Below are 27,659 nucleotides of genomic sequence, written 5' to 3'. Positions count from 1 at the left end.
AAATTAACATGGTTAACATCCAATTCAAAACGTAAAATCCAATTAAAATGTTAATATCTAGTCAAAGCCGATAGTTTCATATTTTACAGGACGATTTGAGGTATAAACTTTGTCATTTTATTATTCTATTCTTTTAGTTTGTTCGAATTTGATTAGTTTTGTGTTCTGATTCAATTCACCGGGGAGGTAAATCTTCCAATTTGGTATGAGGATAAAAACGTCAACCACTAATCCAAATTTCATGATTAAGGTATGAAACTACAGGTATGAAAATTGAAACTAATTAAAATAAGAGTTTTCAGTTTATTGGGATATTTTAGTTTTTATTTGAATTAAAATTCTTCAAATGAAGAGCTTCGTGGTTGAAAATAATTAATTATCGATGTATTATGAACTCAATTTAGTTTCTACGCTTTAAATTAGCGAATATATTTTTCCTATTTACGTTCAATACTCAACTCAAACTAATTTATATTGAAATATGGAAAACAATGTTTCAGTACATTGTAAAACGAAAACAGTGGAATATGTTGGAAATTTTCAGCTCACCTGCAATCCGCTTATTGTATTCTAACCTAAAATTCATTTTTCAATACAAAATTGAAATAAAAATCGTTACTAATGTTATAAATTTTATTTTTTTACGCTTTCACGCGAAAACTACTTAACCCATCATCATGAAACTTTGTACACATAAGATACTTTTTATGAAAAAAATATTTGTCAAAAAATCAAAATCCAGCCTATTCCAGTAATGAAGTATGAAACGATTTGAATTTTTGAGGTGTCAGTTTTGTGTATTTCCACTGAGCTTCCATTCCAATTCAAAAGAGTTCAGTTTCCCGTCAAGCTTAGCTTTGAAGTTACTAGCACTGTTAAAGCACAAGTACAGACATTACGTAGATTTGGAAAAGCCATAATCAACTATGAATAACACATATTTATACCCGACGGAAAATATATTTCTAGTTTGCTGTTGTATTTAAATAAAGTTTATTTCAAGTTTCTCAAACTTCATTGCATGTAATAATTTTTAAAAATTGATAATCTCAGCAAAACAATAAAATATAGCTGTCATATTGTAAGGAACTCTGATATTAATTTAATGACTTCAATGCGAGTAAATATTAAATTAACTGAGTTTTTTTCATACAACAAAGGTTAAAGATGATTTCAGGAGGAGGATGATAAATATCTCACAAAGAGTTAAATCAGCGCGCGAAGTACGCATACCAAGATAGTCAGTTAGTAGTTCAAATAATGGAAAACGAGATCAACAATCAAAATCAGACAAATTTTGTCAAGATTTTGTGATGAGAAAGTTGTGATCATCGAATATCAATCGCAGAAGACTATTTGAAAGTGATTTTACTTGGTTAACAGTATTATTACAGGTGATGAAAGTTGATTTTTCAGTACGAGCCCTAACCATAAACAGTGACTATCACCAAATGATCCAAAGCGAAAGAAGCTCGCATTATCAAGTCGAAAGTAAAAACAATGTTCATCTGCTTGTTTGACAGCCGTGAATGAATTATTGTAGACATCCCGAATGAATGCTGTATCACGACAATCTACTTATTCTCCGGATTCACTGCCCTGTGATTTTCTCAAAACCAAAAAACACCGTAAAAGAAACGCATCCAAATGAACAGCTTCGACGAGGGTGATATTAGATATTCTGGTCGCCAAATTTCAGAAAAATGACTTAGAGTCTCTGCATTTTTGCAGAAAGGAATTATTTTGAATATTATCATGGTCATGGCCATGGTCAGTCCTCCTATATATTCACCTGATTTTTCAAATCATCATATTTATTTCTAACTTATTCGATTTTATGTGGTTATTTAACAAAAATATTCTAATCTAATCAAAATTTGTAGTGGAATTGAATTACTAAAAAATATCAGACAGTCAGAAAAGTCCTTATTAACATGAAATATTGTTTTTCATCTTTCCAATTTTTCAAATTAATCTTGGATATTCTTTATAATTTTATTCTTTATAATTGAATTTTAATTTAGAATTTTTTTGATTTTTGTTAACTCAACGTACAACCGTTGTTGTTCATTGTCGATTTTTATAAATAGAGGTCACAGAGATTGTTATTGAGTCAATATTATCGTCCTTAATTTTTCAGTATTTTATAAAAGTAACAACAAAAACAAAGTAATTTTATCACTCTTAGCAGATCATCTGCAACCTAGTTATAGAAGCATTTTCATTTGAGATGCGTAGATAATATAATTAGATAAGTTAGAACAGGACTGTATGAAAAGATTTATAATCTTAAATGTTGTAAATTTGTGGACTACCGGAATTTTTATCACGTCCCAGTTTATATAAAAATATGTTTTCGCTCGCACCTCGTAGACGACAAATCATGACTAGACAAAATTACTATTAAACAGAGAGACTGTTTTTAGATAATACAAGCATAAATGACTTCAATTTGAATATTTTATCTTATGCAAATATTTACCATTCGAAATTTTCAAGACGGAAGATTATACTTGTAGAAAAGAGAAGCTGATTTAAAAACAAATAGAAATCTTATTGCTGAATAAATAGATGTATTGTGAAGTAATAAAGATTCAAATAAGTACCTACGAAAAATTAACCGGAATTTCCAATGTACACTGCTCAACAATCCCAATGGAATGGTACTGTGATTATGTCCACAAACAACGACTTTTCCAAAATTACACAGTTACTGGAGTCGTTACCTCTAAAAATGACATTAATTCTATGTAGCGATCTCAATATTGACTATTCCAGTGTGTGTGCTGCTCAAGGATGTCTTAAGTAAATTCTTGATCTTTTTTGTATACGAGGTCTTGTTATTAAATAACCGAGACCACGCGCCTTGAGGCTGTCCTAGACGGATGTGGTAAAAAACAAGTAATGCAGTAGCGGTTTGAAACGAACGTGCTTTTTTCTCTTTACTTCTCTTCTCAATTTCAATAAGTAACACGATGTTCGACAGTTTGCAATTCAATTAGAAACGTTTAATTATGTTCCAGTTATTATTTTCAATGAATAATTACAATTTATGATAATTTTCTTCAGAATGTCTCTTTATGGCGAACGGCTTTCTATCTATATATCTCCTAATCCACATATTTAATCGAGTTAAACAAAGAATGTTAAAAAATTGATTGAAAAATTCATTGTTGCCATCTTTACATCTTGTAAAGAACTTTTACTCACAAATAAAACTAGTAACTAACAGTACTTTCATTTTGAATGAAATAAAGATGAAATTATATATTTTTCTTATCCCGTGAATAAATTCCATTTTTATCAGTTAATATATTTTCTACTTCGTATATAAAAGTAATAATTCTAAAATAAATATTCATTCTTTGATAAGTTACATTATATAGAACGAATTATATATATTATATATGGAATAAAAACACTGAATTTTATTAGACGAATGCTATATTAAAAGTGGGTTATGACACGGGGAATTTCAAAATAATCTAAAATGGATTCGACAACTTTAAAAGAAGTGAAATATATCCCAGAAAAACCCGATATCCTAACATCTGATACAAAGGTACAAGAATTCAAGCCGGAGAATGGAAAAAAGTCTGATACTTTATATCTGGTAGCTATAGTTATTGGAGGTAAATATTTATCAGATACTTATCCTTTCCAATTCAGAATATTTTGATTTCGTATTGAAAGTAACCATTCGTTTCAATATATTTTTTTTCTTTGAATGAGTTTTATCAACTTGTTAATTCAGATTTGAAAACCTGTTAGAAGACATTGCTTAATCATATCATAACTAAATTTTAATTAGGATTAATCGTTATATAGGTTAAAATGAACATAATCAATCATAAAAAATCGACTTCTTTCAGAATGCTTTTCGCTGAGATCAGTTTCCAAAGAACTGCGACTCAATTTAAGAGAATCTTCAAACTACAAAAGAGAGCTGTTATATATGCAGGAACTTCTTTAAAAGATTAAAAATTCTGACTCTTCTTTCCTTATTTATCTTTGAATCTGTTTGCCTAATTCCTAAGCACGCTTCTCCAATTTCGCAAGGATCGTTGCACTTAGGAACGCGGAGCACACACCTATCAACTACACGTTCAAAATTAGTTAAGGGCTCAATATTTTACAATACAAAAAATGCACAATCATTTGCCAATTGAAATTAAATCGATATCATCTTTTTCGGCATTCCGCAGTAATTTGAGGGCATATTTACTGGAAAGTGCCTTCCACTCTGTAAATGACTTCTATTCTAATAATAATATTTTATTCCTATATTACCACCTTTAGTTTTGTTACTCAGTGTGGTTTTTTGGTGTATATTGAAATTTTATTTTTGTTGTATCTTTATTTAGTTATTTTTATGTTTTTTCTTGTTTTCACAAGCTTTTGTCTAAAAATTGCAACAATTTTTTGACAATAAACTATTTCTCTCTCTATCCACTAAGAACATTACGTTATAAAATGTGTTATTTTTTGTTAATTCCGAAAATTTTATATAATCGTCGATTATCCTCAATATTCAGATATTGGCGAATTTTAGATTTTTAAAATATCAGAATAATGTTGCTAAAAAACAAAAAAAGTTTCAAATTGTTTAGTCCAACTCATTATTATCATTATATATTAAAATTTTGATCAAGTCAGATTCAGTATATTATAGGAATAATTCACGTCGCGAAATTGCAATTAGCACTTGGGAATTATTGGTGCCGTAATGATTTTACTATCTAGCGATTTCCGTCGAATAATGTCTCAAAGCATCAGCTCTTTTATGCTGGGTGAAGAAACTTCAACTGTGTGCAAAAATGGGATTTGTATTATTAATAGCCGTTCTTGTATCATCAAAAGACAAGAGTCATCGGAAAAGTATTCCCCAACATAAACACTAACCACGAAAACTACAAGTTCTCAAACAAGCGAACAATTTTGGTCGCTTAGAATGAAGATGTGAATGATTAAAACTTTATAACCTAGAATCAAATCGATGGTACTCTACATTCATTTAAATCTATTAACTGCGAAACAAAGGAAAACAAAGCCTGATAGTAAATTAGTTAGTTGTAATTTCGAGGATTCAAATGATCCCAACGAATATATTCTTTGTGTTTAAGCGAATTCAGTTACCGTTTAATCCCTCCTTCACCATTATGATTAACAAATTGGCAAACTCTTGATTTTTTGTTATCATAATATAGAAAATTCATGTTTTCGTAATAGTCAATTATACATAGTATCTTCACGTGCCAGCAACTCAATTCTTTGAATTGTTCTTGGGCCTGTTAGGCTAGAATTTCTGAAACTGTTGGTGATATTCGTAGTGAACACACTGTTTATATTACCCCTATACCAACACTGTCTGACGTTATCGTTTTCAGAGGCATGGTTATTGAAACGCATGTTAGACGGTATAATTTTGAGTGTTTTTATAGTGGTAGTATAATCAGTGTGCTCAGTACTTTTGCCTGTTGAAAAGAGAAAAAAGTCGTATACCAGAAAGTGCTACAATTAAGAGATTTAAAACGAGTGTATCCAATGCTGCACAATATGTACATAATTTGATGTGTGTGTGTGCAATCACTTACTGCAATAGTTATATGACTAAATTACTGATTGAGGGTTGTCAAATTTACTGTTTCTCTTCTAGCAACTCGTTTTTTTTTAAATTTTTTAGGTTCAATGTTGGCAGTTTTATCTGGAGAAGCCTACGTTTGGACTTCTGCTGTAATACCAACTTTAAAATCTAATAACACTGAAGAAAATCCACTTGGTCGGAGTATAACCGTCCTGGAGTTATCGTTGCTTGCCGGTTTACCATCTTTATCGATGTTGTTTGGCGCTTTGATACATGGTTATGTTTCGGAAAAAATAGGGAGGAAACGTACACTCCAATTAGCAGGAATTGGAATTGTTTCTTCTGCAATATCTATTGCTTTCAGTAAAAAAATAATTCTCATGATCATAATTCGGTGTATATGGTTCTTTTTCTTTATGGGCGGGTTAACTGTTTATCCAATTTATGTAACAGAAATATGCGAGGATCATAATAGGGCCAGATATGGATGTCTGTATTCTGCTTTTCTACCTGTGGGTAATCTCCTTGGCTACTCTTTAGGATCATTGTTTTCATTTAGAGATTTCACTTTGATAGGAACATTACCATTTCTAATTTTCTTGTTCTTCTTCTTTTTTGCGCCCGAATCTCCTGTTTATACATTATCTCAATGTAAAAAAGATAAATGTATTCGTACATTAAGAAAACTCAGGAATAATAAAACTGAAAAAGAGATCCATGAAGATTTTATTAAAATGGAGGCTACCATAAAAGCTAATGCCAGTGGAAAGAAACCAAATATATTATCTCTATTTGAAACCAAAGAAAGAAGATATAGTTTGATGTTAGGTAGCACGCTCGTATCTTTACACATGTTTTGTGGAATAGGCATCATATTACCTTTTATGGAACCTATATTCCTTGCAGCTGGTACCAAATTTGATAGTAGTAGTATGCCTATTTATGTAGCAGCAGTAAAAATAATCAGTTTTTTACTAACATCATTGGTTATTGAAAAAGCGGGGAAAAGGTTGATGTTATTAATTTCGTCTATAGGAATTGGCGTACCTTTATTTGTATTAGGTTTATTCTTCCACTTAAAAGCAGTCGATTCTCCATTTATCTTACAATTGCAATGGTTACCGTTAGTTTGCATAATAAGTTATATCATATTTTTTTCTTTGGGCGTTGGACCGGTACCAGGTGCTATAATAGGAGAGTTCTTCACGTCAGATTTACGAGCAGCAGGTTTATCCGTCGCGATGACATTCTTGGGAATCTTATCATTTTTATCATCGTTCACGTTTCCTATTATAGTTGAAAAATTCGGTATGCAGTGGTGTATGTGGCTGTACAGTAGTTTTTGTGTATTTGGGGCCATATTTATATATTTATTCATACCAGAAACTAAAGGAAAAACTTTGATAGAAATACAAGATTATATTAAATCACGTTGTCAAAAATAGAATGAGAGTTTTTACTCTAAGAACCGGCGATATTACTTTGAAGTATTTTTTAATAATATAGAAAAGGTAGAACTAAATTATTTATTTTCTGTGATAAGAAAATTGTATGTGTAAGATTTGTTTAACTATTGTTGATTTAGAACAATGTAATTTTGAGATCTTTTAAAATAAATTTGTTTGTTTTGGTAGTTGATTTTATTTAAGACTTCATTGGCATTTACAATCATGGACAAAGTACAGAACAGTGTCCGTAGCGTATTAGGTATCAGTATTTTTTGCCACTAGGGAAGGGAATTGAAGAATGGAAGCCATTTTGTTATTGATTTACAAACGCTCCCTCACTCAGGTGCTTTTGTTGTCATTTCTACGTTATTTTCATACGGATTGTAGAAAAACCTTATTTTTTATAATGAGTAACATACCAAAACCGATCAAAATATCATTTATGTCCAGTACATCGCGAGGTTCTGCAAAAAAAGAATAAAAAGTACCAAAGCCGTAAAATTATTACTAGATTCGAAGATATTTATACAGGGAATAATATAGATGCTTTAGACTACATAACCGAAGAAAGTGGTAGAGTAGTTTAGAACTTGATGAAGAGGAAGAGGAGGTGCCGGCCAAATCTGATTAACTTCTTCAATGTCATCGGATTTAATTGTCGCATCGATCGTCGGCACCTGTATCAGCTGAGCTGTCCGCCCAACTACAGTTCCAGGCTATCCAGCCCTTAGTGATGACACTGACGGATCCTCTGGCTACTCCAGATACGGTAAATTCTACTACGATTCTACGAACTACGATTCCAGTTCGATGAGAGATTGTTCTTCTCCCTGGTTAAATAATAATTGTTTTGTTGATTTAACTATTAATTTTCGTTTCTAATTCAATTTGATTTGTAAGACGTATTATTTTTATTCAGCTTAAAAGTTGATTACCACTTTTATGTGATAACTATGTTGCATATTTTGACAAACAAGTAGTCAATTGCTTTGTTAATTTTATATCCTGATTGCCTATCACTCGTCGTCGCGTATATGTACGTACGACAGCCGTTTTTTTTTCAACCTCCGATCGCTTTGTGCAGTCGCTACGCGGGCAGAAGAAAGCGGGCATGTGCTGTAGACGACTACGAAGCTCTCGCACTACACACTCCGCCATTGTTCACATTCAGGCATCAGTCGGCGTTGTGCTACAGCCATTATTGAAGTTTAAAGATGGCCGTAATGATGTGCATGACGAAAGGGGCCAAGGACACAAATCTGTCGTTTCAGATGACCTGATTCAACGAGTTGACAGAATGTTTGAAGAAAACCTCACATTGCTACTGAACGGTTGGGTTACATTGGTGGCAACTTTCTTTGAATAGGGTATTGAAAAGCTTGTCCACAGATATGACAAATGTCTCAATCTCTTCGGTGATTATGTCGAAAAGTAACCTTAATAGTACCAATCTTTTGGTGATAAAATTATTGTTTTATATGAGCTTGTTTTTTATTTATAGCCTATCGGAGGTTGAAAAAAACAGACCTCTTATATATGACCTTATATAAAATATATAATTGTACATTCAATATTTAAAATGTTTAAAAGGTAAAGAAGCAAATTTACAATTTTTCAATTTTGGTTTGGTTTATCAATATTTTATTCAACATTTTTTGTGAAAATTTCACAGTTGATTTCCTATAACTTACTACTGATTTGTCTTTTCTATTCTACCGGAAATTGCCTTAAAACGGAAATATTGGGGCTTTTCGGAAACTATGATAAAGTGTAATTCACGTTCAATGGCGTTCGGAAACCGTTTATAGCTATATGATACGATTCTTTCTAAAAGTAACAAATTAAACAAAAATAATAAAAATAAAAGTTTTGATCTTAAATCTTCCACTGAGCTTTGAGTTAGAATCTACAAGATAGGAAATTGTAAATTTCTATCAAATACTTAATGTTCTCAACGCGCGACAGAAAGAAAGAAAACATCCCTAAAATGATTCCAATCCCAGCCCTTCAGATGAAATTTTTCGGGGCCGTTAGTTCATTTTTCACTCTATTTGCATATCGTTTTGTTAACGTTCCAATAAAATAATCCAAACTGCAATGTTTACTTACAGTTGTTTCCCTTCAATCTCTGATCACATTATGTTTCCAGAAGAAAACAGTGACCATGACCTTGAGTTCGAATTGAATCGACAATATCTTGAAATATCGGTCCATCAGCTCCGGTTTCATTCTGTTGTTATCAGGAAGAATCCAGGAAAGCTCAAAAAGCCCAAAGAAATACCCTTCGTAAGTTCAATACTTGAATAAGAAAAAAAAGTTATCAGATGAAATAAAGCACTAGGTTATCTCATTAGTTAATTATTTTTTCAATGTCGTGGATATAGACATGAACATTAAACATTCTAGAGCTACTATCATCTTTCTCCAATTTTTTATACATACTTGACTCCAAATTTCATTTGTTACAGATTTTACAGGTAGCAGACTCACTAATAGATGTCAATTGAATTCATTTGCTATGAATATGAATACTAGTACCGAGGGACAGTTAAGATCTAGAAGGAAAGCTGCCAAAATGCTTGTTGCTGTCGTCATCATGTTTGCGATTTGTTTTTTTCCAGTTCATTTACTATCAGTTCTTAGGTGAGTATAAGTTTTTTCTATCTCATTAGTTTTGCATAGCCCTTCGAAGGTAACAACTATACTCATTGGAATAAACATTATAAGAATTTTTGACTTTATTATACGTGTTGATGATTTCTTAATCTATTTTCTAACTATCGACATGTCTATCCTATGTAATCAGCGCCATACTTTTTACAAGAAACGTCTTTTATAATATTACTCCACTCATTTTTTGGTTTTAGTCTACTGGAATATTTTGTTAATATGTGTACTTGAATAAAAAAAGTGGCAAGCTGCAATCGTTGTTTTGATGTAAATATTTACATAATGAAATATTGAACGAAACTGAACAAAAAAATAAATATTACCTGTTAAAGTTATGTTGTGGACCTTTGAAAAACACCTTTTTCATTATTTTTACAGCTTAATACAATAATGAGTGGGAATGATGCTCTTTTAGAATTTTATAACAAATTGATTAGAAGGATTGAAGTTAGTGATTGATTAAAGTATTCCGAAAAGTTTGGCCAACAAATTCTTTGGATTAAAAAAATAATATAATTGTATATGAAACTGAATAGCAAACGCTTCTAAATTTTAAACCACGACATATCAAGTTTATAGATCTTCTCTTCTTAAATGTTGTTTAGTATTTGTGGTATAATTATAGCAAAAATTGCCCATGAACTGAAACAGTATTTTTTGCTTTCCTTTTTCGAGTTACTAGTTGTAGTGGAATGATTTTCGGTTATTCAGTGTTTTAATTTTATCAATAGCCAACAGCACTCTAATAAATGTGCCAAAAACATACACTTACAAACAATAGGCTCGTATCAAAAAATCCATTGCTCTGGGGAATAAGAATTGAGATGAAATAATTGAATTATTGAACATTATTTTCAAAGAGAAACAGAAAGTTCAGTTTTTATTAGTAATGGATTACGATTTTATATCATAAATACGCCATTGGCAAAAACAAGTTCAAACTTACTTCGAAATATTTAATGAAATTATTTTGATATAAAAATAACGGGTTATGTTTGTCACTTTTTTCAATCCCTATGAAATATATTACGTAAATTAGTTGCTATATTAATTCATTCCTCTTCCATGAAACAACATTCGTCAGTAAAATTAACGTATAATTTGTTATTTGACTAAAATATCTTAAAGTTTCTTTCACTTGCCTAATTTTGTTATCATTATTTCTATTTGAACTAAATTTTTTGATAATATTTTAGCATATGTATGAAATTAAGTTTTCCATTAAACAAACTGGACTTTTCAAATAACGATTGTTTCTCATACTAGGATAAAATAAGAATTTTGACTGTAGTGACACCCTAGACACTTGGACGCAATTCTAGATTTTCATGGGCGTTGACTTTTCTTCTTTCATTTGCCTATCCCTGCCGCTGGCGATCACCATAGTAAAGGCTGTACGTTCCTCTGAAGAGCGAAAAAGTTTACCAACCCTTTTTATTCCCGTTCAATAATTCTGATCCACGACTGTTGCTTTCTCCCAACTCCACTCCAAAATATGACCAACCAATATGAGAAAAACGATTTTAAGTGCTCTCGATTTGCTTTTAAATCGGGATTCTAGGTCTCGATCTCAAGGGGAGTTTTTAGATTTAGAATGTAGAGACTCAAGTGCACGGAAGCCTCATTTACCTTGTTTTTATTGATCCCTGGTTATCGTCACCTTTATTTCCTCCTTAGCTCTCACAGCTCAGATGAAAGCTTCTCTAATTGCGCAGGGTGCGTCATTATACTTGTCTACACCCCTCTTTTCACATTATCGGCTTTACAGGTATTCAACCATTATTCTCCTTGGCTCATGGAATGAATCTAGCGTGCCTAGTATTTCTGATTGGTTTTCATAGTTTCACAAGGAAGGTGTGACCGGCTAACCGTTAATCTATTTATATGATTCGCTCTTTCGAGTTGCCACATGGATGAAAAACTCGGTTGGGATTCTAATACATCTCTTAGCGATATAAAGCCTCCCAGTATAAACACACAAGCTTATATATTTATTGAAACAATTTTTGTGGATCTAATATTCGAACGTCTTTATTTTAGTTAAACTGAGTTTTCGCAAGCTAAAATATTTTTGTTGATTAGATGATCTCCGAATGTACAAAGGGGGTATCCCCAAGAGAATCGGTTGTAGGTACTAATCCGAAGAAGAATTTATATAATCTTGAATGTAGGAGAAATGTGTTCAAAATCAAATACCTAAAAGCTCACAGCAATCTTGCTGATTACTTTGGAAAGCTACAATTTAGTAATTTTTTGCCAATTTCATTGCAATATCATGCGTAACTTTTACTGAGGATCGATCGATAATACCGAAATGCCCTATTTGAACCAAAATTTTTCACGCCATACTTTAAATCTCTAATTTTGTTTCAATGCATGATTGACGTTTTGCGTGCGTTAAAAAATGAGTTTTCCATATGAACATTTCAATATCTTGTTACAGAGTGACTGTGCAGTTAAGCAACAGTGATACAAATATTGCATTTTCATTAATTTCCCATTGGTTGTGCTACGCGAACAGCGCTGTTAATCCAATTATCTACAATTTCATGAGCGGTAAGTTCATTTTGTAAATTCTATAGAGTATATACATATTTCACACTGTTTGGAAAACTATGTATTCCATGTTGACTTCAATAGCCGAAATGCAAAAGGTTCCAATACGTAAAAAAAACAGAATTTAGTATTATAGGGAAATATGAAACAACCAAACAATTCATACATTCATATACAGAAAAAACTACTTACAAAAATAAAGCAAAAACGTTTTAATTAAAAATTAGGACAAGTATGCTGTTTCAATAATCATTTCTATAAACTTTCATCAATTCCAAGTTAATTGTTTATAACAGTCTCGAGCTATAGAATGTTAATTCGAAATTTCAATAGGAATAACTACGTTCGGGGACATCTCTGTTTGTGGTGGTAGTTTCAATATTCTCAGAACGTTGATTCCTTCTCATTATTAAATACCCGAAAATAAGTTTTTATTTTTAAGCTCGATGCAAGTTCTTCATGAGTTTATAACAAGGGAACGGGACTGTCAAGGAGTGGTGTGTGCTCGCTTCCTCTAGCCCCTACTCGCCTCTTTATCCTGCCGCTTCGCTTCGTGTCGTGAAGACGTGAATATAATAATCCAAGAGTCCGTGAGTGTGAGACCCTCAGATTTTGATAAACGGTGAAATTAGCGACTCTCAAAGTTCACTAAAAACGCAATCTGCCAACAGTACACCAATCGCCCTATGATTATTCTTATTAAGAAATAGCTACTCACTTGCAGAAACAACAATATTGATGTTAATTTCATGTGGGTACCATCCCACTGCGAAATAAAAAGAAATGAGAGACTGGATCGAATAGCAAAAAATGCATAGAACATCAAACAATTAGTTTAGAATAATTACATTGTACATACCGATTTCAAATCATTTTTTAAGAAGAAAATCCAACGAACGAAAGAAAAATTGCTGGAGAAGCTACTTCAAGAAAATTACTAGCGTGATTGATGCGAAAAAAATATCCTCAAGTCAAAGTTTAGTTAGAAAATGTTGTACAGACAGACGAACGTCCCTGAAAATATATTGATCAACTGGTCTGTAATAATGTAAGAAATTGTGTTAACTTTAATTGAATGGAAAACAGAGTTTAACGAAGTTAATGGGATTATTTAAAATGATTGACAGTTTAATGAATAAAGACGAAATTTGGCTGCGGCTAATTTAACTTTATCGTATACTCGAAGAGATGTATTTGAAATAGCAGACAATCATATATCTATATTACACCTGGTCTCATTTGAAATAAACGGAAATCGCTGTCCATGTGTCTAGAAGAGTTGAATGACTGAAATAAAGTGATTCCGGAAATAAATAGATTATCATGATGATCATCATATTGAAAAGTGTGAAACTTGGGAAAAAGAAGCTCAATATTTCAATTTTTTTTCAAGGAACATAATAACAATAAAAAATTTCGCTATTGAATATCCATGGGAACGTTTGAACTAGTATTCAAGGGAATAGTATTATTAAACTTTTGATTAGTGAGGAAAATCTAACTGTGAGCTCTACTTAAATTTTTTCACATTCACTTGGAACAACTAGTATGGATTTGCAAGGAAAAATTAATTCAATTCCATCAAAATGGAGCTCTACTACCTTAATTTTTTCCATAAAGACAGTGACTGAGATATATTTCATTTCAATGTATTAATAAAGACTTTGTTTATAAAACACAGCGTCAAGATTGGGATTAAGCTGTACGGGAAGAGCTTTAGGCAGAATTATTTTGAAATGTTTGAGTTTGACATCAGACTATATGCCTGCTTATAAAATATAAAACATTTCGAAAAATTTAATAAAACTTGTTACTTTTTATCAATTTTTTATATTTCATCACTAAACACGTCCGAGATAAAACATTGTTACAGTTTTACTTTACGTTTACAAATAATTCGCAAAGACATAATTATATTTGTATAAGAAAAAAAAACATTCATTTTTGTGCTGTCCAATTTTTCATTTTTTAGAAATTCTATCCATATATTTTTTAATTTAGTCACACTAACGACTCGACGTGAAGGCTGTGAAGTCAGTCATGTCCTTATGCTTATAATGGAATTCTAAAATTTGACAAATTTGCAGCGCGTTTCACATGCTTTTTATAGACAGCGGCGAGTTGTTTGTGTTGTTTTTTTAGAACTAATCTTTAAAGAAAGATTTTTTTTATTTGCTATTTTATTTTCTAGAGTTTTTAAGAAATCGTTTTGGGTATATAAAGGGGTTTGTTTAGGAAGATAGTTTATAATAAATATTTATAGTGAACGGAACGAAATAAATAAATTATATAAGTTAGTTAGGTATTGGTGAATAATTAATTAAGTCTAGTGTTAGTGCTTAAATAAATTAAGTGAATCAAACACAGTGTTTAGGAAATCACCTCACCGATAGAAATAGTATAAATAAATAGGAAAAACATTACATTTTGCTGAATTAGCAATGTCAGCATCCGATATAATTTGTTTAGATTACAACTAACAATTTGTACGATTTTAGATTGCAAGTGTGAGCTAATTTTATTAATTACTTCCTTAAAATTATTCTTTCACTGATCCCTGTTTATTACATCTGAGAATTAATTTTTATATATAGTTATGAGAAAAAGTAGCTGTCAGATTGACAGATTTTTATACATTTTCTTCTAATTCATGGCACTTATCGAATCGAATTTGGCATTTTTTATTTCTTTTTCGTATTTCTAATGTTACAGGAAAATTCCGTAAAGAATTCAGAAGAGGCTTCGACTCCTGCTTTAAACACAATCTCGAAGATCGTCTTCATTATCAATCGGGAGGAGGAACTCTTTGTAATAAAGATTCGGGCTTCGCATCGAGAACTCAATCGAAATACGACTACGAGTTACATAGACTCAATACATCCAGAGAACCGGACACGAAACTTTTCAGAAAAAATACTAGGACTAGTGTTTTACAGGTGGACATATAAAGTATTAAATTTTATGAATGAGGGGTAACTATTTTGGTAAATATAACATTGTGTATTAAAAGTGTGGTTAAAATTACTTTTGATTTGTTATAGAGCTAGTATTATCACTATATGTAGTGAGTTTCTAAAGACTTTCGCATATTTAAATCGAGAACGATATAATAAACGACAATAGAATTACCTCGAATTGTCTAATATTTAAATCCACATATCATTAAAACGATGACATACGTGTCAAAAGTAGGATTATATAAACCAAATGTGAAATAATCATTTGCACTATCACTACTTATATTCCAAGAAATTTTATTATGAAATACATACTTATGCCCTCCAAAAAAAACTTTCTTGTCTGCTTCAAATAACTTCAAGAGAATTGAAAAGCATTTTCAATGCTATCGATTATTTTCTAGAATTGAAAACAATTTAAATTGTCTTTAGAAGAAATAATTTCAATCCTATTCAAGGACCCTCGATCTATTATTAATTGGCATCGTTTTGAAAAGACAATGAATTTCCGTTTTTAAGAAAGCGATTAAAAAATTAGTCCTAATAGATGTTTTGGCAGTAGTCCTGTACGGTCTAAGATTGAAAATCGATAACTGAACGCCTTTAGAAGCTCTCCCTATCATAATTGGATATATGTGGTTGAAATTTTTTTCATAAACTTTTAACAGAACGAGTCAACTGTTCAGACTAAACCAAAGATCATTTGGAAGAAAAATTAGAAATGAATCATGGAGCTAACGGTTGTTTCGTATGAGATTCTATAATGAATACACTGAATTGTTGAATTTTTCTATCAAAATGTCCTTATAATTGACCAATAGGTGGCGTTAATGAGATATGACACCACTATTTGAACATTGAAGTTCGTTGTTGCGGAAGCCAATTGCAATTTAGAAATTGACTGAGTAAATTGTGGTGGACGTTTATAGGAAGTTTTTCTACAAATCACCTCATTCAACAATAATGCAGGAATCGCTTTGTGCAACTTTTGGTAATGAAGCACCATCAGAAATGACTGTTTCGAATTAGTCGAGCTGCCATCTCTAAAAACGTGGATGCCTAGCACGACATTATTAATAAAATTATGTCAGTTGGGGAGAATTTATTACTAAAAAACGTCTGGTAATCATTATTCAAGGTAAGTATAATGTTACAATCAATTCTGAACTGTTTAATCACTTCTTGTACCTCAAATGATACTAATTTATTTGGTATTTGGTGACAATTAGCTACAAACCACGTCAATAAACCAGAGATAATTGACCATGTGGAGCTCAACCAAATTAAGGAGTTAATTGCTGCGAAAATTGTGAGGAAATTGATAATTTCCAAACTATAATTTTGGAATAGGTATTATTAGGTCCGAAGGACTATAAATGGTTCATATAAACCAAAAGTTTTGTAGACGTTTCCAACACTCTCTTCATAAAAATTAAATAAATGAATTCAATCAGCGTTAATTGTCCTCTTAGATCTAGCTAAAAGTTGCTGTGTTCTAAATCAGGACTATATGACGGAAATGTCTAATTGGAATTGTTTGAAGAGTCGTATGGTTGTATCAGTTGTGTGTGGACAAGTGTAGTTATGGTAGATTGATATTATCCCAGAAGACAACATTCCTCTTAGTTTATTTTTAATGACTCTCCCTTAATATCGTAAAGTTTCGAAATAAACAGCTGCAATTAAAGGTTTCTAACAATGTTCACGTGGCGGTTGCACAATTTATACTGACGCCTTATTGTCGGCGAAATGTGTAATGCGAAAATTGCGCAGTCGTCTAATCTGCATTTCCGCTTTCTGTTCGCATAGCTTCATTTTCTTTAGTTCTTCCAGATAACTTTAGTTTATGTCAGAATAGTTACGACTTGTATGAGCAACTATTACGCTTATTGTAGGTAAAAGTCACTTTATGTCATGTGCAGAAATTTAAATGTGTTATTTCAATTCATTACAAATACCTATTCAAAAGAATCCAGCACAAATGGAATCAATCCGATTATATCTAATTAATATTATAAACGTCAAAGTTGCATTACTACAACTAAAATATTTTTTATCAAAACAAAATTCTTAATACAAATAACAATAAACCAAATTTCGTTTTATTCTCAGTTTTTGTTATTATTTATATTTTAGTTAATAAATTTGTCTGATTTTTAGCCAATAAAAGTAATTTTTTACAAAAAAATAGTTTCATTTGGGATAATTAAGAATCGAAAGTTGATATCGTCGCTGGTTTTGTTATTATTTTCTATTCCTTTCGGTTCCGGCGTTATGTCCTCCAGATGTCTATATCAAGGGCTCTATGTCTTCTTCAATTTCGTTTCACCAAGTCTTTCTCAACCTGCTTCTTCTCCTTGGCCACAATGGGGTCCATTGCTTCAATTTCTTGATCATTTCACTTGGTTTTTTTTCTTTCATGCTTAGCCCAGTTTTTGTGCTTTTAAATATCTCACTATATTTCCCTTTCCCAGCTCTTCTATTTCTTCGTTTTTCTTTGCTCTAATTTCTCTTTCTTATGTTATGTTTGGACCTGCTATAATTAAAGTATGTTGATTACTGTTGTTTCCATCAATTTAATTGAATTAAATACAAAATATTTCGATTTCTCCAATTTTTTTGCCATTAAAAGCGAGTGTGGTGGTTGAGGCTACACCTCCCACTTTCCTACTGTACTCTTAACAATGTTAATAGCGTCAAGGTTTAATTTTTGAGATCCCCTCTCGTATCTAATTTTACGACCAACCCATGATAATACAAATAAAACACTATCATCCAATTTGGATTAATCCATTATTACAAAATGATTTTACGTTATTTCATGTCTCTACCTAGAAGCTTATACAAATAAATTTGTTACTTAAAAGGTAGAAGCAAACAAAAAAGCCGGTTATTTATCAGCAATTTTCTTGGTTACTTACGATGCGTTAGCAAAAAAAAAGGGTTTCTTTCCTCTAGAGAAATAAACGAAAGAAGTACCGAAAATAAATGTCACTCCAACTTTTTCATTATGTGGTGAAATAAAATCGAATTTAATAAATAGAAGAGAATTTTCACAGTCTCTAAAATGAAATAAGAGATAAATTTATGGAAAAAAGAACAGCGGTCGATAGTATAAAAGCAAAAGTAAAGGGTTGTATATAAACATAAAAGTCAATGTTCTAGCGATTTTATTTCTTTTTAAATAGTTAGGAGACGTATTGTTTCTAGTTCTGCCCCCGCTTTTATACTTCGATGCTTTTCTTTCTTAATATTATAACGTTTCTCGGGAAAGGTTCTTCCATGAAATTGTTGATATCATACTTAAAATTTTATTTTCTATTTGAAAGAAAAACTCTGGAATGTTTTATTTTTCTATAGCAAAAAAATTGTCAAAGATGTAACAAAAGAAAAATAAATCCATTTCATAGAGACTTAAACTTATAATTCTTGCATTTGGATAGCATTTTTCTACATTGACGTGTACTAAACCTTGAAAAACAACGATGAAGCTAATTCAGATCATTATGTTACCGTGTTATAGTTGTCCACAGGATTTCTTAAGCGGACACAAATTCAACCCAGTTTATATAATAATGTAACCTCAATTTACATGTAAATAAGATTGTACAAGGTCTTAATTGAGTTACTGTAATTCAGTTATTTAAATGTGGGAGAGTTGGGGGACATAGCGTCATCACAATAATAAACAACAAACGAGTCGTCTCTTTTATTCAAAATTCAATCGATTTAATTTCTTATTTTAGTAATAATGTAGTAATAATTGATTCGAGAATTCGTGTAATGAATAGCTTGTTTAAGAACTGTCGCGAGGCACGTCTTAGAGGCTCTCGACATGAGTCTTGGAGAGTAGAGGACACAGGAGTGCTCGCCATTCACGCTCTCGATATACTCAGTTGCTCGCTTAAAAAATAGACGTAATTCAAGTGATTTTTATATCGAAAACGGATTCAATTAATGAGTTTCTCGTTCTCAGAAGCAATTTAGCGCTCGCGTTCCCTTGGGATTCCTACCCCAGATCAATCACCTCGAGTTTCAGCGCCATCTCTTGGTTCATTAGAAGTATTAAACGTACACGAAAACAAAAGTTTACTTTCTGCTCTTATCGGCACATTTCGAAATTTTTATTTTGTCCAATTATTATTCGAAATAATTCAATGGAGTTACATCAACCAAAACAATCGTGAGCGTAGTTTCCGGCGACAAAACTTGTGGATCTCATAATAATACAATTGTTTATATTATCCAGTCAATTACATCATTTATTTTAGGTTGCTTTGCATTTTTAGAATTTCCAGACTGTATAAAGAGTATCGTTTTTGCCGCTGATAGGCAATTTTATTAGTAAATACTAGAGGGTATATAACTGAGCTGATACGCGATAGTGATTTAATTCTATGGCGAATGATTTCGAAGGAAAAACGCAGTCTATAACATCTCTAAAGCACAAAAAGAAACAATCAACTTGTAATCAACTCAGTTTAATGATTTTCAAACTGTACACTTGATTTTATGAACAACTATCAAAAATTATGAATAAAGTTCTTCGTCATTACTTTTTAGTTTTTATTGTTATACCTAGTTGTGGATGAAATATTATTTATAACTTATATTAGTTTAAATGATAAATTGATCGAATTATCGTCTGCGTGAAATTTTTGCCATTCTTCTCAAGCGTAGCTTTGGAAAACAATTTATATTCCTGTGATGAATGTAAAACAATCCTGACGTTCTTAAATCTCTGAATGGAACGTTGAAATAGATTTGGGACGATAAATGACTACTGTCAATAAAATCAATGTCTATTTTATACAAGTAGATTTGATGTGACTCCTCTGTGTAGCTATTTAATTGAACTACCCTTTTTGTAAGGAAAGTTTACAAATGAAAATGATGCACAGTCTTCAATATAATAATTACATTGAGAATATTAGGCACACGAAAATAGCGTCACTTTTTTTTAATATTGTAGCCAATTTCTTCGAAATTGACGCGTGGTTTGTAAACTACCTATACTACCACTATACAGTGACTCACAATGATACTTTTTGAAGCGTTTTTAGTGTAGTTTTGGTATAAATAGTATGAAAAAATTGAAGAATTAATTAAAAAGTAAAACACATTTCGATACAATTCATTTATTCTTATTGGTTTCCTTGTATTATTAATGATTGAAAAAAACAACAACATATTGTTCAATATTTATGGTTCGCTTACATTTTCACAATAGCTTTTCCTACATTGACCCCTTTCAACATTTCCACAAACGCTTTAAACATGTTTTCAAATCCTTCTGTAATGGTTTCACGATACTTGAGCTTTCCATCCTTTATCCATTCTATATTTTGTTCAATCCCTTCATTCCATCGCTCCACCCATCTAGTCACTAAGAAACCTTCAATTCTTATTTGTTTGTCAAATATGTGCATGCCAATGAATGGTGCTAGAAGCAAACGAAACAATAATATTGACACTTGTGTTAACAGATTAAATACTAAACGATTTAAGACATTAAGTACATAAGTCCGTTCGTGAATGCATTACAAAATAAAGCAGTAATATTCGTTTGGACAACCTCTATCAATAGTTTACATGATATACTGGGTGGGATAGACATTTTTTAACAAATTTCAGGAATACCAGCAGCGTGGTGGAGGCTACTTGGACGATATTATTTCAAAAATTTCAAGAAATAACTACCCATTACTATGCCCTGTATTTTAAACAAACATTGTGCTTTTCATCACACTTTCAAACGCGTGAAAATTGATATCCTACCCTATAAAAAATGAAAGTTACCTTTTTACTTCTCTGAAATGTTTGCAACATATACATAGAATACGACTACATGCGCTTGAAGCTCTTTTCTGTTGATCGTAATATCAGATTCGACGACTTAACTTCATATCCTTTGGATGTTCGACTCAATATAGAAGAGAGCAGTTCGACTTACAGGCAATCCTGTGTCTACGAGCTGTCTAGCATAATCCCGCCAGTTTTTGCAAGGCCTACGCGACAAGCAGACGTTGCCCATGAACGTCCAGAATGGCAATTGATCGGAATTCTTTTCTTTGAAGAAGCGTGAATCTGTTGAATCAGCGTCCAAGGCATTTTTTTCTCGATCACTTCAACATACAGAAGTTAAGGAATAATATCTTCCGTACGGCAGGCATCACTTGAACTACTCGAATTTCCTGATCCACTATCAGCCATTCCGGACGAGGAAAGAATTTTCTAACCTGTAGCTGTGTTGCCTGTATTTTTTGGCACAAATTCATCTCAACGCATTTATCCTTCTCTTCTATCATCTCCAAGTTATCATTGCAACAATCTTCTATCTTTCTATTGAAAACCAAAGTATAGTTTGGTTATATTGAAGATGATCTTTAATATCTCTTTCAATTGTATTAACTGATAACATTCGTATGAAAGATCGTTTTTTTGTCGATTTACTTAATCCATGTGGGGTAATCCCTGAGCTCGTAATATTTCGAAGTGAAATAAGTTTTATAAGATATTTACCTTCTGATTTTTCATTGTATCCCGATATGGTGCCACATATTGAAACTCTTCCAAAGACATTCATCTGGGAAATAACAATCGAACTAATTTTTCCTCCTACCTAAAATTATCAATAGATAAACAAATGATGTAAGTAGTTAACAATTATATTTCGTTTTTATAATCACTTTCTTTGTGGCAAAAGCAAAGCAATCGAATACATTTCATTCGTGTAAAATGAAACAAACACTGACGATTTTTATAATTAAAGACTATTTTGTGCAATATTTTGTTTGGGTCATTGGTACAGCAGTTCATCTGATTTTGCAAGAAATTTTATTTATTTTGAATGCCCACACAAATTCAGCGCCTTATTATGGAGGCATGCAAAATTGATTCTTTAAAAAAACGCGACCTCAAGATTCGGAAAACTTGTAGAGAAAAATGTTGCCTCATAACTGCCAACGTTAATAAAATGTGTCTATCACCTGAAATCAATATTTTAATGATTTTCAAACATACTCCGTAAAATTTTCGATATAAATAATAACTTTGCTTTTTAACGAGCTTTTTAAAATTTATTTTTTGTGAAAAATCATCTCTAAATTGGAACAAAATTGAGTGCTGACACTATAATATACTACTATCGCATTATTTGACGCGAGCTTCGATTACCAACTTAATGAGAGACTAAAAGTCACGTATCAAATAGTGTGCGTAATATTACTCCACAGCTATACACTATAAAGAAGTTTTAGTTCATAAATATGTAAAAAGAAACCTCCCGTGTCGGCTGGTAACGACGATCTCCCATAAAATTATTTTTCCTTCCTCGATAATTCCTTCATCGTCATTAGATAAAACCCGATACAAATTCCACATCATCGATCGTCGGCGTTGCAGGTTTTCTGCGGTTTTCCTGTAATCTGGTGAAACCTTCCTCCAGACGATAGGTAATTTGCAAATATAATGGAAAAATAATCGATCACACCTTCCGAAAGCTGATTCATAGAGTCATTTTTTGCTCATTTTAGTAGATACCACACGACTCCCTAATAATTCACCACAATCAAGCCCTTTTAAAGGAAAATTTAGAAAGTTTGCCGATATGAGGGCAATTCCTGAAACTTCCGTATCCTGTTTAAAAAATGTCCCTATCCCTCTCAAAAATAAACCAACGAGATTCGCTCTTACGTGAAAAAGTATGATTCTGTAATAGCTTTATAATATCCAATTTATAAGATAATTTCATGAGTAGCCATCTCTCTGGTTGAGAAAAAGATATTTTTAATCTGGTAAATAATCCATAAAAAAATTTAATCTTTGGGATACAAATGATATGTAACTTACGTTATCGAAATAGCAATCCACTCCATTTGGTGCTAATTTTTTCAATATTTCCGCAATATCATCTGTTTTATAATTGATGAAATGATCGAATCCCAATTCTTCTGTTAACCATTTACCTTTCTCATCAGATCCTGCTATCCCTATTACTGTGCATCCTTTTATTTTCGCTATTTGACCTACTTGGTTGCCTACTCCTCCGGCTGCCCCAGATACTACAACTATCTCTCCAGGTTTAGGTTTGCAAATTTCAAGAAAACCAAAATAGGCAGTATTCCTGGAAAGGATTATCGTTACCTAATCTGGCGTGAAAACAAGTACATTTAAAAAAACATTCAATACGTCTTACGGTGTAGATCTGCTGCATATTTGGGACAATAAATTGGTTATGTTTCTTTGTATTTACCTACGTTTTATGTAAGGAAGAAGAGTGAAAAAAATCAATTTTGTATACATCACTTATTAGTTTTAGTCCATACAAGCTTATTAAACCATTTTGGCACTATTTTGTGTATAGTTTCCTAGTCTAGTAGAAAATATGCGAATGAAAATATGAAATCAGGGTACCATACGACAAAAAATTATTTCTTCTATTATAGTGACATTAAAATCATGTGAAATAGAATCTAGTCAATTTAGAGCACTTACCCAGTCATTCCAGCTACTCCAAGAGCTAGAGATAAAGGCAAATTTTTCAGTTTTTTTGATACGAATCGCGGAGCTGTTCCTCTACCTACAGTTCCTTGTACGTCCCCGGAAGATATTGTATGGGTCCTCCAACCAAATTGACCAATAACATGCTCTCCAACAGGATATTTTGGGTTTTTGCTGTCTATTATCCTACAAATTTGGTAAATAATGTTTTGTTCAAAAGCTTGTAAAATGATGACCCAAAATTTACACCCAATAGATAACCGATTATAGGAATCAATTTCTTTATGATAATTTTACAAACAGAGAACTTTTTAGTGAGTCTCGGCGACGATTTTCTGGTTTGAATCAATATGAAAATAACTCAATCTTCTAAAATAAAAGTGTTCCAAAATACAATGGACACAACTATGTCAACCGATTGTTGCATCCGTATAGATGACTGTCTATGATTTGCGGCAACCTTTTAGAAAGTTCCATTCACAATTTATAGAAATTCTTGTCAATCTCTTATTTACATTATTATCTTTATCATAACTCAACTAATAATAACTAATAACTACTTAACAAATGCTAAAAATTACACAAAAACCCAGTTCATCCATGTATTATGAAAATACTTACTTAGCAACCTGAGATCCAATGAAAGTTTGTCCAATTTTCAAACCAGGTTCATAAGCTCTCATATATGGATCAACACTTAAGTAAACTGCTTCGGCAAGAAATTCTAAAAAGTATTCATTGGGGCGTAAATTTATAAATACAATTTAATGAATTATCAGACTATATCAAATCTCCTAAATCAGGAGTTCGTCGCCGTAATCACCCAGCTTGATTCTTGATCGAATCTGTTTTATACCTTCAATTTAATAGATTCGGAATCAGGTACCGCGTGGCATTGTTTTAACATAATCTAATATCAAGATCAATCAGGAATTTAAATCAAACTATAAATTTAAGCCTGAATACACAATACTCTGCTTTTAACAAATTCTTTTCACCAACTGGAAAGGTTTAATCCTCTTGAGTCTTCTCTCTATTCCTTCAATTTGAAATAGCTGGATTACCTCAACATTGGTGTGGTGATCAAGTCTGATCATGACTCCTGGAAAATTTCACTACAGTTTGGTTAACAGTGTCTATATGCAGATCGTTGTGCAGAGTACTGTTTCGAATGTAACAGGTGCATCCACGATGTTCATTAGTACCTTATACTCAAATCTTTGACGGATTTATAGAGTACTTTGACTAGCATTTGACATAGTTGAATACCATACGACCAAATGGGCTTGAGGATATGTTTATAAAATATAATCATATGTACAAACAGAATGGAATTTTGATGTTAACATGTATAGATTTTGATTTATTTATCTTAATCCTCCACTTTTTTGTCCAATCGCCTATTTTATTGATTGCTAGATCGTCTGCAAAAGCAAATTTTATGTAACTCATCATTTATGTTGATACAGAGGAATTTGATATTTGTAAAATTTCTCCGTTGACAAAATTTTTTGAAATTTTGATCTGTATGGGGTTTTGTGCTAAAAGTAGGAAAACTTATTTTTTTATTTATGTTTATTAGTCAGCTCAGTGCAAAATGATAAAAATAACATTTCCGATAACAGGAAACCATTTTTCGTAAATGGCAAAATGATGAATGAAAATATGTCTGAAAATTCCGATTTTGGAGTGGTCATCTTTAAACAAAAATTAATCCCTGTCTTGCAATTTCGCTGCCAGTTTGACAAGAAATTAAAAAATACGAAGAATGTCATTGATGGAGGTAATAATTTCGGTAAATTTATACTTTCGCGGTCTCCTCGTTTTTTGGCTCTCAAAAGTCCTAAAATCATCCGATGAATTTTTTTTAAATCTTCGTTTTTAAGGTGGGTTTACGAAAAAAAATATGGAAATAAAAAAACTGAAAACTTGGTTAGTTTAGGTTAGGCTAGGGGGTGTGTGCTAAAAATTCAGAAAAAAAGTTAGAATTTTGTCTGCTTTTCAAACACTTCCCCACCCCCTGCCTCACGCTCCATTCCAAATTCTCTTCTCTGAAACAGCCAACCTTAGTAAGATACCATTTTTTTAATGGTAAAAATTTTCAATTTTTCAAAGTTAACTTCTAATATTGTACACTAGATTACGATAATTGATCTTAAAAATGTTAATTGTTATTATTTTTAATTGTAAAAACATGATAAATCAACATTTTTATATAATTTTTTTCAATTTGTTCGTTTTTTGTGTGGATTATGAAATAAAAAATATAACAACTTCATTTTAGCATTTATCGCACTATAACCAATATAAGTTTTAATTTTTTTTTGTTTCCATATTTTTTATCATAAATCTGCCGTAAATACGAGGATTTTAAAAAAAAGTTCATCGAAATCGGATGTTATTTCCATTTTCTAGAGCCAAAAAACTAGGGAACCGTGAAATTATGAAATTACAATCATTTAACCAAGAGCTTAAGACCTCGTTATGATTATTTACAACAAAGTACAAAGAAAAATTTTTCGGAAATTAATCACCCTATTATTTATATTAAATTATAATCTGAAAAAACATACAATTACATATCAATACAGTATAATACAAAGTCGAAATTGTGTAATTGATTACTTGATAGACGGTATAGTTCAAACGAGTTACGTATTTAAGTGATAATCGTAAAGATGATGAATAAACGTCGACTAGAGAACCGCTTATAATATTGGCAAAATTATTTTCACACAAAAAACTGCAGAAAAATTAAGTAGAATAATCATTTTTGTTCGAGTATCAGCAAATATTCGAAATACTTACCTCCATTTTTTAAAGGTGGCAAATCTTCTTCAATCAATTTAAGGTCGCCATCTTTTGGCCATCCATCAAAATGTCTATCGAGTATATAAATCTTAGCCCTCACCATATTTGTCACTTATTTCAACTGGATTCAAATATCGTAACTACATTTATAATACCGATCTTTGATCGCGAGATAAGCATTTAAAATCATTTTTCGATAGATAACAAATATTTCTAATTAAAATAACATGGCTATATACTTAAAAAAATTTAGTATTATTTACATTATGACTGAGCTTATATCTCACTAACAATACTACATATCACTTATCACTGAGAATTGAAAATAATTCATACGAATTCGGTCGAAAAATTTAGTTTGAATTCTTATGAATTGAATTGGTTACATTGATTGTGGACTTGTCAGTTCACCGCTTTCCTCGGTCGAAGATGGATCGATCTAATGAGCTCGAATATGTATTAGGTTCGCCTGCTATAAACCTTCTCTTCTCTTCTTCTACCCTAAGTAATTTTTACATTGTGCTGTCTCTTACAATTTTTCTCTATATTTTTGTGGAAGGAGGATAGTATGTGGATAATTTATATGGCCTCTCAGAATTTGATGATCTGGTATCTTCATCCTCCACTTTCCTATTAATTATTGAAAGCTGACTGTGATCGTTCTCAATGAAGTCTTTAATGAACAGTATGTTGCTAAAAAATTGCCATTTACTCTGGATTTCTTCGTCGGCTGCATTCCTAATCGTATGACGAAGCCCGATCCACTTTTGGAAAATGTACCAGACTCACATCTAGCTTTCCCAAAGGTATCAATTTATTTCAATCTAATTTCAAATATTTGAAATGAAGCGAAATCATTGGAAATAAACTCAAAAATTAAATCAAATGAATTAGTAAGTATCAGTAACGATTAGCACGTAAAATTATATTTTTTTTTTCAGGTTTCTAGCTACTGGAAACCCTTTTCGATCCATGCCTTTCTCATTCAGGATGTCATTATTTTCACGTCATCTACTCACGATTTCTTTGCATCCGGAAGAATCTTATGTACGTTAAACATTCACTTGTTCAATAATCCCCTACTTTACTGTAGTAATACCTGACAGGTTGATTGTAAAATAATAAAAACCA

General features: G+C 31.6%; 3 protein-coding genes across 3 annotated transcripts in view; 2 read left to right on the top strand and 1 right to left on the bottom strand.

Annotated features, from left to right (window-relative positions):
- Positions 1-17,069, top strand: part of LOC130445697 (orexin receptor type 2-like) — a 62,302-nt gene extending 45,233 nt beyond the window's left edge. The window contains exons 5-7 of the mRNA XM_056781509.1: positions 9,501-9,675; positions 12,146-12,258; positions 14,971-17,069. Coding sequence (XP_056637487.1) covers positions 9,501-9,675; positions 12,146-12,258; positions 14,971-15,206 — 524 coding nt within the window. The 3' untranslated portion in view covers positions 15,207-17,069. The remainder of the gene's footprint in view (positions 1-9,500; positions 9,676-12,145; positions 12,259-14,970) is intronic.
- On the top strand, positions 3,361-7,217 carry LOC130445696 (facilitated trehalose transporter Tret1-2 homolog). Its single transcript, XM_056781508.1, has 2 exons — positions 3,361-3,632; positions 5,684-7,217. Exons 1-2 carry the CDS (start codon positions 3,491-3,493, stop codon positions 7,027-7,029), a joined length of 1,488 nt encoding a protein of 495 aa, XP_056637486.1. The 5' UTR covers positions 3,361-3,490; the 3' UTR covers positions 7,030-7,217.
- Positions 17,070-20,337: 3,268 nt separating the features above from the next.
- On the bottom strand, positions 20,338-26,793 carry LOC130444945 (prostaglandin reductase 1-like). The gene is made up of 6 exons (XM_056780339.1): positions 26,526-26,793; positions 24,339-24,441; positions 23,712-23,903; positions 23,067-23,340; positions 21,738-21,837; positions 20,338-20,658 (listed from the first exon to the last, which is right to left on the bottom strand). The coding sequence occupies exons 1-6, from the start codon at positions 26,629-26,631 to the stop codon at positions 20,429-20,431; spliced, it is 1,005 nt and encodes a 334-aa protein (XP_056636317.1). The 5' UTR covers positions 26,632-26,793; the 3' UTR covers positions 20,338-20,428.
- Between the last annotated feature and the right edge of the window lie 866 nt (positions 26,794-27,659).

Source organism: Diorhabda sublineata, chromosome 6, assembly GCF_026230105.1.
Source record: "Diorhabda sublineata isolate icDioSubl1.1 chromosome 6, icDioSubl1.1, whole genome shotgun sequence".
Lineage (NCBI taxonomy): Eukaryota > Metazoa > Arthropoda > Insecta > Coleoptera > Chrysomelidae > Diorhabda > Diorhabda sublineata.
The sequence above is the reverse complement of the archived record's forward strand: the minus strand, read 5'-3'. Positions and strand labels throughout refer to the sequence as shown.